The following is an 18,647-nucleotide window of genomic DNA, read 5'->3' as shown; positions in this document are numbered from 1 at the left end:
TGGCAGCCATTTTGTGGTTGGCCCCGCCTCTTGCAGCAGCCATTTTTGTGATTGAGCTCTCACTACTCCGTGCCAGAATTCCAAAAGGGGCCCATATGCCAAAAGCGGTTGGAGACCCTACCTGGAGGAGTGGAGGTGAGAGAGACCTGCCAGGCCCAGGCAGAAAACTTTTTCCTGCAAAACCAATGGAAGCTCCCAGGATCCCCGCCATTCATCTGCCGTTGGTCCTGACCGTCATACCCGTCATTTATCTCTGTTGTGTCTCTCTCGCATTCGCTGTTATCTCTTAGTTTGGAATGCAGCTGGTCGGGCGCTGGTGGCCCCGGCCTCCTCCTGGCATCTGGGCTGGCCTGCCTGTCCTTGATAACTGGGACTATCCTGTTCTGAAAGATTAAGCTTAAAACAAAGCAAAAGCAGAGAAGGTCACTAATGCATCCAGCGTCCTTTTTTCTACTTTCACCCTTTCCATCATTGTGGAACAGTGCTGAAGGGTCTTAATCCATCTCACAGAAACACGAGACCCTGGGTCTGCAGAAATGGGCCGATCAGGCCTCTCCTGCAGTTTTGTTTCTCTATGTCTTGCCTTTTAGGTTAGCGTTAGTTTGGGGTTTCGGCCTGGGCCCAGCAGGTGTCTCCGGCTGGAACGGTGGCCCTTCCCTTCCTTGTGATGTGGATCAGTTGCTGCTTAAGGGCACCATGTGGTTCAGTGGTTAGAGCAGAGGCAGGTAACTTGGTGGGGATGGGTTCTGCATGCAGAACTTTCCATCCAGCCTTTGAGCTGGTTGGCAGTTTGTTGGGAGCACCTTCTCACAGCTCATCCCAAAAGTGTGTTAAGCAACCAGAGAGCCGTGAAGAACAAGCGTGGAAGAGAGGGCCACAACGAGCAAGAGCTCCCCAGCTGCAGCCCCCAGCTTCACGAACAGGAAGAGCCAGGATCCAGCGCAGAGCTCTGTGGTTCTTCCTTTCCAAAGAAAATTTGCTTTTTGCAAGAGGGTCATATATGCAGCTTTAAGAGATACATTTGCATTCAGTTCAGAGGCCAGGACATTTTAAAAAGGAGATTACAGCAGCAACTTAAAAAATTTTAATTTAAAAAACTTAGTTTTCTCGCCCCAGCTGTTTTATCCATCACAGCTGAGCTCCCAAAGCCCTTTCTCCCGCTTCCTCCGCGACCAAACGGCTTTGCTTCCTCCATGCTTTTAGGTTCCTCTGGCGGGTTCCCTCGCGATGCAGCCTCCACCCACCTCCGCGTCCTTACCGGGTGTCGTCAGCACATCCACCAGCCAGACCACTTCAGGCAAAAAGAACTCAGGTCGGTTCCCTTCATGTGGAAGCATGGTTTTTAAAAATGTGATAAACTGTTCACAGTTTATGGGGCATCATTCAGAACAAAGCAAGAAGGGAAAAGTGGCAGGAATCCACGGTTTTGAGGGGAAAAATATTATTTTCGTTGTTATTTGCATGCCACTTTCCCAGCATGCAAGGTGCTTTGCAAGGGAGAGGCCGCGGCTCGGTGACAGAGTGTCTTCTTGGTATGCAGAAGGTCCCAGGTTCAGTTTCCAGCATCTCCAGTTAAAAAGGGTCTGGGTGACGCAAAGGCCTGAGACCCGAGAGAGCCACAGCCAGTCTGAGTAGACAAAACAGGACTGACCGTGATGGGCCAAGGCTCTGATGCTGTGTCAGGCAGCCTCATGTCTTCGAGGACTACTCTGACCAGGCTCGAAAGCACTGGCGCTCAAAGTGAGTTTGGTCACCGAGTGCCAGGATTCGAACCCCAGCTTTCCTGCACACAAGTGCAGCGCTGTGTGCAGTGCCTTCTGGGTATTGCCCAGAGTGCGCACTGCACGGTTCAGGTTGTGACTGGATTCTGATAACTTCCCGGCTCACCCATCAGAGTGCAAACAAAATTAAGAGGTTTTGTCTCCTCCCGTATTTCTGCATGCAGGGAAGCATCGGCATAAGATGGGCCTCTGCCCCAAGGAACTTACAACCTAAATTTGGGTGTGCAGGAGCAGGAACAGAGTGGGTGATGAACACCCATGTTGAATGCATTAATGATTCTGCGTACATTTGCTCCTCATCCACAATGAAACATAAGAGGTTAGGCTTGAAGGCTTCAAAGAGCAGTGCAGAACTAGATCAGTTCTACTGCCCTTCCAGGCTTACAGCCACTTTCCATGTTCAGGCTAATCTGTTTATTTTTATACCATGTAAGGTGTAAGGTCATATGAACAGGGGAGAACAGGATTGGGGCTTCCAGAAAGGCAGAGAAGGTAGTGAACCTCTAAGGACAGAAAGTCCAGGAACCTGCTGTAGGACTGACTGAGTAAAGAACCACCATTTACAGAGCTGCTTGTGGCACACGTTTGAAAGGCAGATTATGCATTTTAATATAAGTGCTGGAATCCCTCCCAGGCTGTGTCGATGCAATTTTAGATGTCTTACACGATCACAGGGACTAGAAACTTGTTTTAAAAACCCAATAGCTGAGATTCTTGGGAAGTGGCCTTGTACTTAAGGGGCCGTGTGAACAGTGCCTTTCCCCAAGCCTCCTACTTTGGAATGCCTCGGATTCAGTGTATTCCAGTTTCTTCCTTGCTGCCGTTGTCGCCCAGATCTTTCAAAAGCAAGCTCTGTTGTAATGTGTAGCACACAAGCGACAAAGCCAGTCACGTGGCTCTCAGAAAGCTCCAGGCCTGGACAACAGCCCTTTCCCCATTGGAGTAGATGAATTAAAATAAAATGAGCCACTGCTTTCTTGAGTGAGCCGGAATGGTCAGATTTGAGCCTGTCAATCATTTTCTGTCTTTTGTGAATACCTGTTGTTATGGTGATGATTTCGAGAGAGATGTTTGTCAGGGATCTCTCAAGTAGCTTTTGTATGCAGTAAAAAAAAATATTGTCTTCTGGGAGCTTATGAAAGGCAGCTTCTCTCTCTTCCAGGACAAATCCAGATTTATTAAGAACATAAGAACATAAGAGATGCCAATGTTGGATCAGGCCAAAGGCCCATCCAGTCCAACACTCTGTATCCCACAGTGGCCAGAAACACCAGTGCCATCAGGAGGTCCACCAGTGGGGCCAGGACACTAGAAGCCCCCTCCCACTGTTGACCCCCCCCCCAAGCACCAAGATGACAGAGCATCACTTGCCCCAGAGTCCCTATCTATACCTTGTGGCTAATAGCCACTGATGGACCTTTGCTCCATATGCTTATCTAATTCCCTTTTGGAGCCGTCCATGCTTGTAGCTGCCACCACTTCCTGTGGCAGTGAATTCCAAGTGTTAATCACTCTTTGGGTGAAGAAGTACTTCCTTTTATCCGTTCTAACCCGACCGCTCAGCAATTTCATGGAGTGCCCACGGGTTCTTGTGTTGTGAGAAAGGGAGAAAAGTACCTCTTTCTCTACCTGCTCTTTCCCATGCATAATCTTATAAACCTCAATCATGTCACCCCTCAGTCGTCGTTTCTCCAAGCTAAAGAGCCCTAAGCGCCTTAACCTTTCCTCATAGGGAAAGTGTGTTCCAACCCTTTTATCATTCGAGTTGCCCTTTTCTGCACTTTTCCCAAAGCTATAATATCCTTTCTAAGGTGTGGTGACCAGAATTGCACACAGTATTCCAGATGAGGTCGCACCATTGATTTATATAGCGGCATTATGATATTGGCTGATCTGTTTACAATACCCTTCCTAATAATCCCCAGCATAGCATTGGCCTTCTTTATTGCAGTCACACACTGCAATATTGCCCCGCTTTGGGTAACTAACCGTACAATCCTTAGGAGAGTTACTGAATGAATGGACTTAGACTGGAGTAATTCTCCTTAGCACTGTAACAGTTTCACCTGAAAGATCGAGGCAGGTGGCTGTGCTAGTCTGTCCGTAGCAGGAGAAAAGAGCAAGAGTCCAGTAGCACCTTCAAGGCTAACAAAATCTGTGGCCGGTGAGGAGCTCGCGAAATCTACTACCCTGCCACAAACTTTGTTAGTCTTTACGGTCCTGCTGGACTCTTGCTCTTTTCCACCGTTACAGCTGAAGTCTTTATTTTTACTCACCAATGATGTACAAGAGACATCAAAATTGCTGGCTTAGCCGGGCGGGGACTCCAGGAGAGGCAGAGACCTTCCCTGGGCTCCCTGGCACGCGTCCACTCATCTGGAACAGTCCCGTGAGCCTCGGCAGCGGCAGCAACCGCTGGACCGGTGCTCGAAGGGGAACCCCGTCAAAACGGCGGCAGCCCAGGCTGGTCCGAATCAGCGGGGGTGGTGACGCTTTCAAACAACGCCACGGCTCCACTAGTCATCATCGCCGAAGTTGGGCCGGCCCAGGGAAGGAGAGGTAGTTGTTCGGTTAGTTGACGCTAGGACCAGTGTTCTTGAGCTTGAATTAGTCTGTCAAATGCTGTCCAGTTTGGCATATACGGTGGCATACCTTAGAAGTTTCCTAGTGGGTTGACATCAGTTTTTAATGCAGGAGCCCCTAGATTAGGCAGACAGAACCTAATCCCTACCAGGAGAAAGGCAAGGTCACCATTTAAAAATAAATACAAGAGAAGAACTGGCCCATGGTGACGACCCCCCCCCCCCATCAGCTTCTAGCTTCACTGCAGAGTGAAGATTTTTCCCCGTGTCCTCCCCCCCCCCTCCAGTCATAGTTCAACAGACAACCAAGACGAACACAGTGGCTCCCAAAGTCATCCTTTAGGTTACGCTTGGGAATAACTTTTAAAAAATAAGCCCTTGATAAAATGTGTTCATTTGATTAAATGTACTTTCCTCCCCTGCCTGGGCTCCCAAGTCAATACAGGAAAGGAGAAGCACGGATGTGAGTCCAAACGGGGAAAACAATAATCGTAGAAAAATAACTAATTAACTCTAAACAAATCTTCTTTTTAATATACCAATTTACTAAACACATAAACATCCAGTAGTAAAAATAACACCTCTCTGTCCATTTAACAAAATAATTTACACAGTGCTAGTCTACTGATTAACAAATCCCTTTAAATCGCTATATTCTCACAAACATATAGAAAAGCTAATAAGTACTAGGTAAAGGTTCCCTTGCTCGAAAGCCAGTCGAATCCGACTCTAGGGTTGCGGTGCTCATCCCCGTTTCAAAGCCGAAGAGCCAGCGCTGTCCGAAGACGTTTCCGTGGTCATGTGGCCGGCATGACTAAACACCAAGGCGCACGGAACGCTGTTACCTTCCCACCGCAGTGGTACCTATTTATCTACTTGCAATTTCTTGCTTTCAAACTGCTAGGTTGGCAGGAGCTGGAACTAGAGACGGGAGCTCACTCCGTCATGCGGCAACTCGGGTCTCGAACTGCTGAACTACCGACCTTCCACAGCCTGCAGTTCAGCGTCTTAACCACTTGAGCCACCACAGCTCCCAATAAGTACTAATAGCGCAATAAAGCTAAGAGGTGTCCTTTTTCAAGTATTATAATGCTGTACACTTTGACAGTGCATGAATACTTCTGTTTCGTAGAATCAAAAATATCTTCACTCCCTCACGCCTGGCAAAAAGCCTTACAGTCTTACCTTCTTAGCTATGTTGCATAGTGAAGATGTTTTTGATTCTGGGAAGATAAGGCAAATGTCAGCGATTAAAGGGATAAGAGATTGAAGGCTTTTTTGAGTTGACTTCTAACAAGCAGACCCGTCTTTGAGGAAGTTCTACGGAACAGGTTCTCCAGCTAGCCCCTGATACGATTGGAGACTGCCTTTTCTTGGAGAAAAAGCCTCTCAGCATCAACTGAGACAGACTTTGTGTTTGGGACTCATTTCTCACAAAGCATATAGAAGAAGAAGAAGAAGAGAGAAAAGATTGTCATTCGTTTATTACGGTCAGAGACCCATTAAACAACATACAGAGAGAAGAGATTGGATTTATACCCCGCCCTTCACTTGAAGTCTTAGAGCAGCTTACAAACTCCTTTCCCTTCCCCTCCCCACAACAGACACCCTGTGAGGTGGGTGGGGCTGAGAGAGCTCTGACACAAACTGCTCTTTTTCAAGGACAGCTGTGCCAGAGCTTGTGACTGACCCAAGGTTACATCAGCAGGTGCAAGTGGAGGAGTGGGGGAATCAAACCCGGTTCTCCCAGATTACACACTTAACCACTACACCAAACTGGCTCTCTTGGAAATAAAAGTATTCATGCACTGTCAAAGTGTACAGCATTATAATACTTGAAAAAGGACACTTAGCTTTATTGCGCTGTTCATTAGTATTTATTAGCTTTCCTATACGTTCGTAAGAACATAGCAATTTAAAGGGATTTGTTAATTGGTAGACTAAATGATTTTGTTAAATGGACACAGAGGTGTTATTTCTACTATTTCTACTATTTGATATTTATGTACTAAGTAAATTGGTATATTAAGAAGAAGATTTGTTTAGCGTTGATTAGTTATTTTTCTACGGTAATTGGATTTCCCGTTTGGGCTCCCACGTCAGCCCAGGCAAACGGGCCCACCACCAAATTGGGCCAAGCGGAAGCCGTCAGCACCTTTTAAGCATCTGCAGGCAAAGCGGCCCCTGGAACCGAAAGGCCTCTTTAGGCGCTCCTCTGAAGAATCTGCAGTGGAGGGGGGGGAGATCTACAGAATGGGCAACGCTGCAGAGGAAGCTCTTCTGCTCCTTGAGCCAAAGGGTTCTTCCCCAGGACTCATTGGCCCGTCACATGACCGGCTTGTTCCTTTAGACTGGGGGTGTCAAACATGCGGCCCGGGGGCCAGATCAGCCCCCCCGGAGGGCTTCTATCAGGCTCCTCAGTGGACCTGGCTGTCTTCTGCTTCTTCTTCCAGTTCTGCTGCTGCTGCTGCGTCATTGTAGGTTTGCAGCTTACAGATACACACCTGAACAGCACACTCAGGATTGCAACAGCACAGACATTTTGATGCAATAATTCAGAGCAAGACGTGTCAGTTATCAGAGGCGGTTGAATAAACCAAATATTGCAAGAGTGGCTAATGTTTTAAGTATGCTTTTATTTTAAGTAAAAGAAAACCCTTTGTGTCTATATCTCCGCTACCTGGCATTACCTTTTAGGACCCACATAGCCCAGCCCGACAAGGTCTCATTTATGTCAGATCCAGCCCTCATAACAAATGAGTACGACACCCCTGCTCTAGACTACCCCCTACTTCTGTGGCTGCTTCTGTTAATCACTGCTGGCCTCTGTTGACTTTTATTGTCCTAACTCTTTATCTGGTTAAATGTAACTGCTACGCTAAGCGGATTTGGAAGGCGACTGGGAAGACTTGTGCTGGGAAAAACCAAGAGTCGAATGCAAGAGAGCCTTTGTATTGTATACAGGGATTGGTTATTCGCCATCTGATTGTCTTTAATGTTCTATGTTTTAACTGTTTTTATCTTGTTGTATCTGTGGTTGTACATCACCCAGGGCCCTGCAGAAGCAGGGGTTGGGAGATTCATAAATACAATAGATAATAATATACATACTCTGTATGCATGCCTGTGTCTGCACAAGTGCAAATACTCTCATTATTCCATAACTATCACTGTGTTTTCAGGCCAAGGGACAACGAAGACCGCTGCATCCGTCACTTCATCTGCTGGGGCTCCAGCCCCACCAACTGCTTCCCAGTTCAGCAAGGCGTTTGCATTTCACTCCTCAGGGTTTGTATGGGCAGCATGCTCCCCCCCCCCACTCTTGAGTGTGCGAAAAACAGTTTTCTGCAGTTAATCTTCATTAGCCTTTGACTTTGGTCCGCAGCCCCCCTCCCCTCCTGCTCTTGAGTGTGCGAAAAACAGTTTTCTGCAGTTAATCTTCATTTGCCTTTGACTTTGGTCCGCAGCCCACTTCCGTGTGATGTAATCGCACACCGTGACCTCAGTGACAAACTCTGTCCTTCCCTACCGAGATGCTTCGGTGTCTCTTTCAGCTTATCCTTCCTCGATCCACTGAGATTCCCAACCCAGAACCAGCACGAACAACACTGTGCGAGAAGGGCCGGTGTGCAGTTTGGGCCCTGTACTCAAGCAAGACCAAAATGTGCACTCTTACTTGGCAGGAGTTCTCTTGTCCTGGAACAGTAGCCGTCCTATTACAAAGGAGTTAACTTGTGCCTTAGCCAGCAGATTAAAAAGAGCCATTATCCAACAGCTGCTCAGGAAAATTAGCAGGTAGGCTGTTGGCAGCTACAGAAGTCAGAGACCAGAGGCCCTCTGTAAAATCACCACTCTTCATTGAAAGGAGGGACAAGGCTTGGAAATAACTTCTGTACCCCTGGAGCCACTGCGGAAAAGGCCTCATCCCATGTACTGCTGTACGGCTTTCCAGTGTATTGCTTGGGGCAACTAGCTACCTTTTGAGAGAACATACATTATTTCACTATACTCTGCGCATATAAAATCTAGGTTTTTTAAAAAATTATTTATTTAAAGCATTTATTAGCCATCTTTCTTACTTAACAGGTGCTCAAGAGTGGCTTGCAATATGTAAATAAAATGCATAAAATAGAGTATGTAACAAATACATAAAACATAAGAACATAAGAGCCCTGCTGGATCAGACCAATGGTCCATCTAGCCCAGCATCCTGTCTCACACAGGCCTTTCCCTGATGTTGCCTCCTGGCTCTGGGATTCAGAGGATCAGTGGCTCCGACTGTGGAGGCTCCCCTCAGTCGCCATTGATAGACTGATCTTCCATGAATCTATCTAGTCCCCTTTTAAACCGAAATTTAAAATCACCGTTTAGGACTCGTCTAATCAAATGCAGGAGCTGCAGTGGCTCAAGTGGTTAAGACTCTGAACCGCAGGCTGTGGAAGGTCGGTAGTTCAGCAGTTCGAGACCTGAGTGTGCCACATGACGGAGTGAGCTCCCGTCTCTAGTTCCAGCTCCTGCCAACCTAGCAGTTCGAAAGCAAGAAATTGCAAGTAGATAAATAGGTACCACTTCGGTGGGAAGGTAACAGCGTTCTGTGCGCCTTGGTGTTTAGTCACGCCGGCCACATGACCACAGAAACGTCTTCGGACAGCGCTGGCTCTTCGTCTTTGAAACGGAGATGAGCACCGCAACCCTAGAGTCGGATTTGGACTGGCTTTCGAGCAAGGGAAACCTTTACCTTTACCTAACCAAATGCAGTCCTATTACCAACACCTTGAAGCAGATCCGGTATTCAACCGGTAACCGGTGCAGCTGGCAAAGCACATGCCGAGCGGGAGCCCGCTCAGGCGTCGATGTCAGCAGGCCTCCTCCCCCTCCCAGGCTGGTCTGCCTCATGCAAGCGTGACCAAGAAACAAGACCTGCAGTGGCAGTAATTTGGGGGGCCCCCAGAGTTGGGGGGAAAGGGCACCTCCAGACAGTGGGGCTACTAAAGGTCTGAGACTGCAGCGTGGTTAACGTCTGCTCACGATCACGAATGCTGCAGGCATGGCCTCCTCCAGAAGAGCATCTACACAGCACTTCTCTATGCATGGCGGAGCGCATGTTGCACGCACAGATCCCTGCAACAGGCGGCCTTTCCTTCATGCATTCCCTGCTTGTCAAAGAAAGGGGACTGTTTTGATACTCCATTTCCCAGAGGTCCTTTTCATTCTTAAATGAGATGGGGCTGTGCAGGCGAATGGGAGAGGCTATGTGAGTGAGCCTAGGCTTTTGTCTCTCAGTGGCTGAGTTCACCAGTGGGAGGGAGAAGGATTAGCCCACACCAGAGTGAGTGAAGAGGAGTGATTCCCCCCCCCTTGTGAGTCAATAGCAAAGAAGAAGAAGAAGAGATTGGTTTTATACCCCGCCCTTCACTACCCAGAGAAGTCTCAGAGCGGCTTACAAACTCCTTTCCCTTCCCCTCCCCACAACAGACACCCTGTGAGGTAGGCGGGGCTGAGAGAATTCTGACAGACTGCTCTTTTTCAAGGACAGCTCTTATCAGAACTATGGCTTGCCCAAGGTCAACCAGCCAGGTGCAAGTGGAGGAGTGGGGGAATCAAACCCGGTTCTCCCAGATTAGAGTCCGCCCACTTCACCACTACACCAAACTGGCTCTCAAAAGGGGAAGAACTGTTGCAGACAGAAAAGAGCAAGAGTCCAGTAGCACTTTAAAGACTAACAAAATCCATGGCAGAGTATGAGCTTTCCTAAGTCACTGCTCCCTTTTTTTAGATACACCACAGAGTCCCACTTGTCCTCCGTCCTTGTTACTGGGGCAGACTGATCCCTATTGATCAAGATCTTGCACATCAGACATGCGCTGGCTCCCCCCCCCATCCCCCCACGCACCCCCACGGACATTCCGGTGGCACAATAACAGCACATCATTGCCATGTTCAATATCCTGTCGTTCCCTTTTTTCCCCCTGTCAAAGTTCCAAAAGTTAAAAACATGGGGGAAACTACCCCGGCTTTGCTTGTTAGGAACTGGAACCTCCGATGCTGCCTTTGTGTTTTGCAATCTTCAGGGTGGCCACTTTCTTTTGCCACGGATAGATAATGCTTTAATACAAAGCCTTTCACGCGACACTCACTTTGATACTCGTGGCCACAAGAGAGCTGTGAATGTGGCCATCCAGACCGGTCTGAAAGTGCCAAAGCTCGGAAAGGGATGCTGCAGCCTGACGGGCAGATTGTGGCTCAAGGGGGGGGGGGATGCCCATAAGCTACTCGCAGAGGTGACTGAATCATCTCCGTGCCATCTGGAAGCCTCAGTTATGTAAGCAATCACACACACAAGAGCATGTGTCATAAGGGGGGGGGGGGGGGGTCACATCCAGCACATTCTAATCAGCCCTGCAAATACTGTAGTTTTTTTTAGAACGAACTAGGCTATAGATCTTGGCATCCTCAATTGTCCACCAGGAAAAGGGAATTCTGCAGTCCTTGCCACTTGCACACCTACTTCACCTGCATATTTTCTCCAAGTCCTGGAAGCAAGGGGTTAAGAAGGTGACAGAAGCCCAAGATATCTCCCCAAACACTGGAAGATGCCCCATAGCCCCTCCTTGTTGGGATCGGCCAAGAGTTAGGATGCACAGACTCTGTTCAGGCCGTGGCTTTTGGGCTCCTCACAGAAGCATGGGACGCATGCAGCCCTAATTATTAATCTCTACTGGGATTACAATACTGACCTACCCTTTAGGGCTCTTGCAAAAATTACTTCGCATCATGTACTTTAAGTGCTTGGAACACTCCAAACTACAGCACGAAGGCTGTGATGCCGAAGTTCTTTTTGGGGAAAGGATATAGATTTCCAAGGTCATAAACTAGAATTTTCGCAATGTTTCCTTGGGAGCCAGTTTGGTATGGTGGTTGGGAGTGCGGACTCTAATCTGGGAGAACCGGGTTTGATTCCCCACTCCTCCACATGCAGCTGCTGGTGTGACCTTGGGTCCGACTTAAGTTCTTTCAGAGGTGTTCTCTCACAGACAGTTCTCGGGAGAGCTCTCTCAGCCCCACCTGCCTCACAGGGTGTCTGTTGTGGGGAGGGGAAGGGAAAGGAGATTTGTAAGCTGCTCTGAGACTCCTTTGGGTAGTGAAGGGCAGAGTATAAATCCAATCTCTTTTTCTTTTTCTATGTTGGTACATTGTGATGCTTGCTGGTTGCCCTTTAGACAGCGTTTTAAAGAGATGCTGATTCAGGTCTACTCCATCATGTTGCCTGAGTATACCGTTTGAGCCCAGAACCTGTGAGAGGAAGGCAGTCTGTCATCTCCAGAGAGAGAGAGAGAGAGACCCTTGTGCTAGGCATCTGTGTCAAAGGGTTTTTGGGGAGTTTTTTTAAAAGACTGCACTGCATCCTGTCTTGGTCACCTAGAAGAGACTTTGACTCACCACAGGTGGTCAGCCAAGTGACCACCTAGTAGCGCGGACAAAGTGTTTCCAGTGTGATCGATCAAGATTTGTAGCCATGCCCTGGCCTGTATAGCCCAGGCAAGCCTGATCTCGTCAGATCTCGGAAGCTAAGCAGGCTCGACTCTGGCAAGTCCTTGGATGGGAGACCTCCTTGGAATACCAGCGGTCGGGAGGGCAGGGGCAGGCTTTATTCAGCCACCTCTCTGAATATCCTCCAGGCCCCCAGTAGGGATCAGTCCCCAGAGGTCGCCATGACTTCCAGGTGCACACACACCTGAAGTGAGCAGTGACTCATGAAAACTCATACCCTGCCACAACTTTTCAGTCTTTAAGGTGCCACTGGACTCTTGCTCTTTCCAGTGTGATAGTAACTCTTCAGGCTGGGAGATCAGCAGACTGTCTCATAATTAAGAGAACAGCATGAGGGAGCAGTTTACAGTTCATTGCATGCACACATGTGTATGAGGTATGCACAAGAGACTGCCCGGAGATTTAGCCTGGTCCTCGGGGACTTCCCACCTGGCTTCCAGCAAGACCCTGATCCCCTGAGTACATCCAAATTGTTATGTGCTTCAGTCTCTCTAAAGAGTCCGATGCCGCCTTGTGGGAGCCCTTTTGGCCGGAGAGGGAGCAGGCACAGGGCACATGAAAAGGGGGGAAGGGCTCGATCCCGGATGAAATTAAAAAACACAAACGTATAATTATACACATATTAACAGCGGCAATAATTTTGATCGCAAAGAGATGGAAGTCCAATACACTACCATCAATAAAAGAACTAAAAGATAAGATTCTGGAAATAGCGGAATTAGATAGACTGAACATGGAATTAAAACGGAAACCGGAAGAAAAATTCTGGGAAAAATGGGAACCAATTTATAACTGGCTGAAAATAAGGAAGATAAGTATAAATGACAGTTAAGCTAGTCTGATAAGGGAAAGAAAGAAGATAAAAGCGTAAGAACACTGTTTAACTTAAACCTGATACGGGGGGGAAATTGTTATGTGACAGATAAAATTCATGATGTGATGGAAACCATATATTGTTTCGATACAGTGTATTGAAGATTGTTAAGTGGTGTGACATTGTAAAAACCGAATTAATAGATTTATTTTAAAAAAAAGAAAAGGGAAGGGCTCTGTCAAAACCAGTATTGCTGTTCACCATGGGGTTAAGGAGTCTTTTGGTTACGCGGTGGCAGAAACACCAAAGAGGGTCAAAGGGCAAAGTTGGTGCTTAAGCCCGTGCTCATTTCAAAATACAGCCCCTGCTTTAAATTAAAAAAAAAAAGTGGCCAATCAGGATCAATCTTTCAGCTGGGATTCTGGGGTCGTGTGGGAAAGCGCCGGGTTGTTTCACGCTCGTTTTCTCCCCTAGGCCTGGTTTTAACTTTGGTGCCGTTCCCTCGAACCCTGCAACGCCCGGCTCTGCTTCTTCACAAGGTATGAAGACCTGTCATTAAGTGGCTGAAGAGGGACCCAGAGGTCCTCTCTTATCCAGCCTGCTGTTCTGTTCTGGGCAGGGGTTTCTCCCAAGTCAAATGGGTGGTCTGTCTAACTCAGCAGTTTCTCCAGGGTGTCAGGCAGAGGATGAAGGATTATTTGGTTAGCGGAGTGCTCAAGGCGCATAACGCAGCAGAGCCCGTTTGGGTTGTGTGTGCTGGCCAGGAACAAACTTACACACGAAGCCTCTTTATCTTTGCAAAACTAATATGAGTATTGTAAGGCACGCCATTATTCTAAACAGGATAGAGTAGAGATAGGATTCTAATCTAGTCTAACTAGCTTGGATGGATGGAGATGCAGGAGGCATGTCCAGCCCTCTTGGTGCCAAGATGGAGAAAGCTAGCATAGTGTGGAGAGAAGGTGTCGGACTAGAAGGAAGGAAGATTCCCTGGGAGCAGCGATCTACACATCAAAAGGATAGCATCAGAGCAGGAGGATTTATCTCTGACTCTCTCATAGCCCCCCTCTGAAGTCTGAGGCCAAGAGACAGCGCAAAGTCCTTCACTTCCAACAGAGGGAAGGTCTTTCCCAATGCCAGCGCCCAGGACACTGAACCTGGGGACTGCAGCAGGCCAAGCAGGCGCTGGCCACTGAGCCACAACAGCTACCGAAACGGCTACCAAGAGTTTTGCGCCAGGAGCGATTGGGTCACTCAGTCAGGCTCAGTGCAGTCATATAGAGTGGAGGCCGATTGGGAGGAGGCAAAGCCCAAGTGGGGAATCATGTGGGGACGGGGGAGGCCGCCTCTTACGGGTGGTATTTTGTGCTCCCAGAAGCCCTTCAGACAGCGGTTCCAACTATGGTGCTCGCCAACCCCTTTCCTGGCACCCACCAAGTGCTTTCAGGAAGTGGGCGGGGCCAGGTGGGGCTTTTGCCCAGCAGGGCTTCGGATTGGCTGTGTAGATTAAAAGGCATCCTGTTCGACAGAGCCTCTGGCTGAAATCTTGAAGAGTTTGCTATTAGACTTACGCGGGGCTTTTGTTGTAGAAAAAGCCTAGCAGGAATTCATTAGCATAATAGGCCACACCCTGACACCACAGCTCATTAGCATATTAGGTCGCAGCCCCCTGTTGCCAGAAGTGTGTTCATCCAGCCACACCCACCTTTTGCTTCTTATTCTGTTTACCTTGTTTGTTGTCAAAAACCAGGGGCTTTTTTTGTAGCAGGGACTCCTTTGCATGTTAGGCCACACACCCCTAATGTAGCCAATCCTAATGAGTTTCTGCTGTTGGGTGTGGCCTATTATGCTAATGAGTTCCTGCTGGGCGCGGCCAACTCGGGAACCAGCCGGAACTCCGTTCCTGTGCGTTCCTGCCCCAAAATAGCCCTGGACTTATGTATAACCTTGATCCCTGATATTTTGTTTCTGCCAACGGTTCTCTCATGACACCAGATTCGGGGATTCCTGTGTTTGAGCAGCTTATGCCCTTCGCACAGCCAGTCTGATCCTGTACTCGTAGCGTTGCCGGCTAACGTTAGGTATTTCCTTTTTTTGTCCCTTGGTAGCAGCGGCCACCCCTGCGAAAGAGCCGAGCCAGCCTGATGCATTTCCCCTTGGTGGGAATGCTAAATTTGGAGTTCCAGAGAGCCCATTTACTTTGGGGTCCACAAAACCGTCTAGCCTTTTGGGAGCCCCCGTGACGAGCAGCGGCTCCGGAGATCCCAGCCCGGCAAACGGCCAAGCGGTCCCAGCCGCCGCTTCTGTCCCCTCTGCCGCCTCCACCAAGTCGGAGAGCCTTCCGTTGAAGCCCGGAGACCCCCTGTTCCAAGGCACTGCGGCTGGGGAGACTCTCGGGAGCTTCTCCGGCCTGAGGGTGGGCCAAGCCGACGAGAACGCCAAGGCTGCCGCCGCCGCCAAACCTCCCTGTGGCACCACAGCAGGCGGACAGCAGCCGAAAGCAACCGCGGCGCCCTCCGGGTTCGCTCTTGGAACCTCTCCACAAGTCGGCAAACCAGCGGAGGCCGCTACGACCGCGGTCACAACCGCCAGCCCAGCAGCAGCAGCAGTCGGCGCGGGCACCATCTTTGGCAGTGTCCAGCTGGTCAGCACGGGGGCTCCTGGTGTCTTCAGCATGGGAGCATCATCGGGCGGCGGCAAGCCGACTTTTGCGTTCGGCATTTGCATTCCACCAGCAAATGCCCCAGCAGCGTCGTCCGCTGCCTCGGCGGTCCCTCCAGCATCATCAGCCCTCTCGTTTGAAAGTCTGTTGAGTTCAGCAGCAACGGCTGCCGCTTCTGCACCGCCTGGTAAAGGAGAGGCAGATGCCAAAACCGCCCCAGCCCCTGAAAAGCCATCTCCAAGCCCCGCAGCCCCGCCTGTACCAGCACAGACGCCGGGACAGACCCCAGAGGTCCCTCAAGAGCCACCGTCTCCAGGAGAGGAAGACTCCGTCAGCCTTGGCTCTTCTTCAGCAGCACTTGCCAGAGACACAGTTCCCTCCCCAACTTCCCACCCCGAGGTGCCTTCGCCAGTCTCCACTTTGGACCAGCACGCTTTGGTGACCTCCGCCCCAGCAAACGTAGCCTCGCCACCGGCAGAGGCAGCCAGCACGCCCCCCGCGTCCCTCCAGGCACCAACCACTGGCTCCCTGGCATTCACCGTTGCTTCCTCGAGCCCTTCTGTGTTCGTACAGCCCCCCGTTTCCAGTTCTTCTTCTAGCTCCGCATTCAGTCAGCCCGCAACAGATGCTGGGGCTACCCCTGCCGCCACCCCCGTCTTCGGCCAGCTCTCTGCAGCGACTGCAGCATCTACTCTGTTTGGCCAACCGGTTCCCATGCCGACCTCCACTGCCACCACCCAGGGAGCAGGCACCGGGTTTAACACGTCCGCTTTCGCCGCGGCAAGTACCGGCGGCTTTAGCCAGCCAGCTTTTGGACAAGCCCCAGCCTTTGGCCAGCCGGCAAACACGTCGAGCGGCTTCACTTTCAGCCAGACGGCCTTTGGCTCAACTCCCGCTTTTGGCCAGGCCGCTTCGTCCACCGCCTCAGCTTCCGGCAGCGGGCACGTTTTTGGTGTGCCATCCAGCACCAACACCACCAGTTCCTTCTCTTTCGGGCAGCCCTCTGCCACCACCGGGGGTGGGCTCTTTGGCCAAAGCAGCACCCCGGCTTTTGGACAGAGTTCCGGCTTCAGCCAGGGGGGATCTGTGTTTGGAAGCACAGCTGCAACCACGCCAACCTCTTCTGCTGGATTCAGCTTCTGCCAACCGTCAGGTAAGGAACGGGAGGGCACTGCGAAATGGGACACGTAAATATAAAGCCAAGGGATGCACAGCACCTTAGAAAGACGTATAGGTTGAATAGGTCTTTAGAAGCTGCAACCCCACGGCGTTTTGTTTACAGTTTGGTGTAGTGGAGCCAGTTTGGTGTAGTGGTGAAGTGTGCGGACTCTAATCTGGGAGAACCGGGTTTGATTCCCCACCCTTCCAACCTGCACCTGGTTGGATGACCTTGGGCAAGCCGTAGTTCTGATAAGAGCTGTCTTTGAAAAAGAGCAGTTTCTGTCAGAGCTCTCTCAGCCCCACCTACCTCACAGGGTGTCTGTTGTGGGGAGGGGAAGGGAAAGGAGATCGTAAGCCGCTCTGAGACTCCTTTGGGTAGTGAAGGGCGGGGTATAAATCCAATCTCTTCTTCTTCTTCTAAGTGCGCGGACTCTAATCTGGGAGAACTGGGTTTGGTTCCCCATTCCTCCACCTGCACCTGGCTGGATGACCTTGGGGAAGCCGTAGTTCTGACAAGAGCTGTCCTTGAAAAAAGAGCCGTTTCTGTCAGAGCTCTCTCAGCCCCACCTACCTCACAGGGGGTCTGTTGTGGGGAGGGGAAGGGAAAGGAGTTTGTAAGCCGCTCTGAGACTCCTTTGGGTAGTGAAGGGCGGGGAATAAATCCAATGTCTTCTTCTTCTCTTCAGTTTGGTGTAGTGGTTAAGTGCGTGGACTCTTATCTAGGAGAACCGGGTTTGATTCCCCACTCCTCCACTTGCACCTGGCTGGATGGCCTTGGGCAAGCCGTAGCTCTGATAAGAGCTGTCTTTGAAAAAGAGCAGTTTCTGTCAGAGCTCTCTCAATCCCACCTACCTCCACAGGGTGTCTGTTGTGGGGAGGGGAAGGGGAAGGAGTTTGTAAGCCGCTCTGAGACTCCTTTGGGTAGTGAAGGGCGGGGTATAAATCCAACCTCTTCTTCTTCTACAGAGAAGCCACCCAAATAAAACGGTTGGTGGGAAGTGCCATCAAGGCAAAGGCAATTCATGGTGTCTCCCCGTAGCATTTCCAAGGCGAGAGACCTTCAGAGGTGGTGTTGCCGTTGCCTGCCTCTGCGTAGAGACCCTGGACGCCCTTGGCGGTCTCCCATCCAAGTGCTAACGTGGGCCAGCCCTGCTTAGCCTCTGAGCTCTTACGAGACGGGTCTAGCCTGGGCCATCCCGGTCAGGGTGCTCTCAAATCATTATCCTTCTATTGTCGTAAACGTTCCTGGCCTGCTAAGCCAAGGATATTGCAGCAGGCATGTCTAATATCCAGTCCACACAGACTCACGCCACTTAGCCTCCGCGGGGTTCTCGCACTTGCTGCAGCCGACCGAACACGGCTGGGCTCAAGATCAAGCGAGGACTTTTTTAAAGTTCTTGGGGACAGCAAAAGGGGTATGCATTTCAACCCGGCTGAACCACGAATGGCCGTTTTCAGCCGGTGCGGGTGAGGGTGAACATGCGGACGTCCAGAATGTTTTGTTTTCAACTCCCTGAACCCTTTCAGAGAAAGGCAGAACTGGCACGCCCACTCCAGGGCCCCTCCCTCTGGCTGTGTGGCAGGCCAGGGCACCACCCCCTATGTAGGGGGTGGTGGCCGGGGTCAGCAGCTCCGCCGGGAACTTGCCTGGCACAGAGCCCGTGGATGGGCAAGAGGGGGTTTCCTTTGGACTACTTGTGCCCATGGGTGGGAAACAAATGAGGTTGATTCCAAGTAGGGGTCAGCCCCTTCTTAATTACCACGACGAAAAAGAATACCCTGAAAGAGTGCTGGTGGGAGAAGAGAGGCCGCCGGCCGCCTGGGGGAAGGGGCCAAAACGCTGATTGCTGTGTCGTTGGCATTTCAAGTGAGACAGGGAATTAGACCGGGAAACTCTCTTTATTTAATCAAAAAATTTCATTATTTTTCAAAGGAAGAGACGATTAACAAAGCTTGGAGCCTCTGTGCACGGGGGGGGGGGGGTTTGTCTCATTCCGCCTGGCTCGCTCAGAGGAGCCGCTTTCAGGCACGCTTGACGGAAATCCAGACCATTTATTCCATTCGCAGTACCTCTCTCCGTGTTGCCAGGGAGGGGG

General features: G+C 50.3%; 1 protein-coding gene across 1 annotated transcript in view; it reads left to right on the top strand.

Moving 5' to 3' along the window:
- The window catches only part of NUP214 (nucleoporin 214kDa), a 121,953-nt gene that overhangs the window by 84,075 nt on the left and 19,231 nt on the right, over positions 1 to 18,647 (top strand). Inside the window, exons 26-29 of the mRNA XM_015424259.1 lie at positions 1,204 to 1,312; positions 7,546 to 7,651; positions 13,203 to 13,267; positions 14,837 to 16,543. Coding sequence (XP_015279745.1) covers positions 1,204 to 1,312; positions 7,546 to 7,651; positions 13,203 to 13,267; positions 14,837 to 16,543 — 1,987 coding nt within the window. The remainder of the gene's footprint in view (positions 1 to 1,203; positions 1,313 to 7,545; positions 7,652 to 13,202; positions 13,268 to 14,836; positions 16,544 to 18,647) is intronic.

This window comes from Gekko japonicus, unplaced genomic scaffold, assembly GCF_001447785.1.
Source record: "Gekko japonicus isolate JY-2015 unplaced genomic scaffold, Gekko_japonicus_V1.1 scaffold2121, whole genome shotgun sequence".
NCBI lineage: Eukaryota > Metazoa > Chordata > Lepidosauria > Squamata > Gekkonidae > Gekko > Gekko japonicus.
This window is presented reverse-complemented; position numbering and strand designations above follow the sequence as displayed.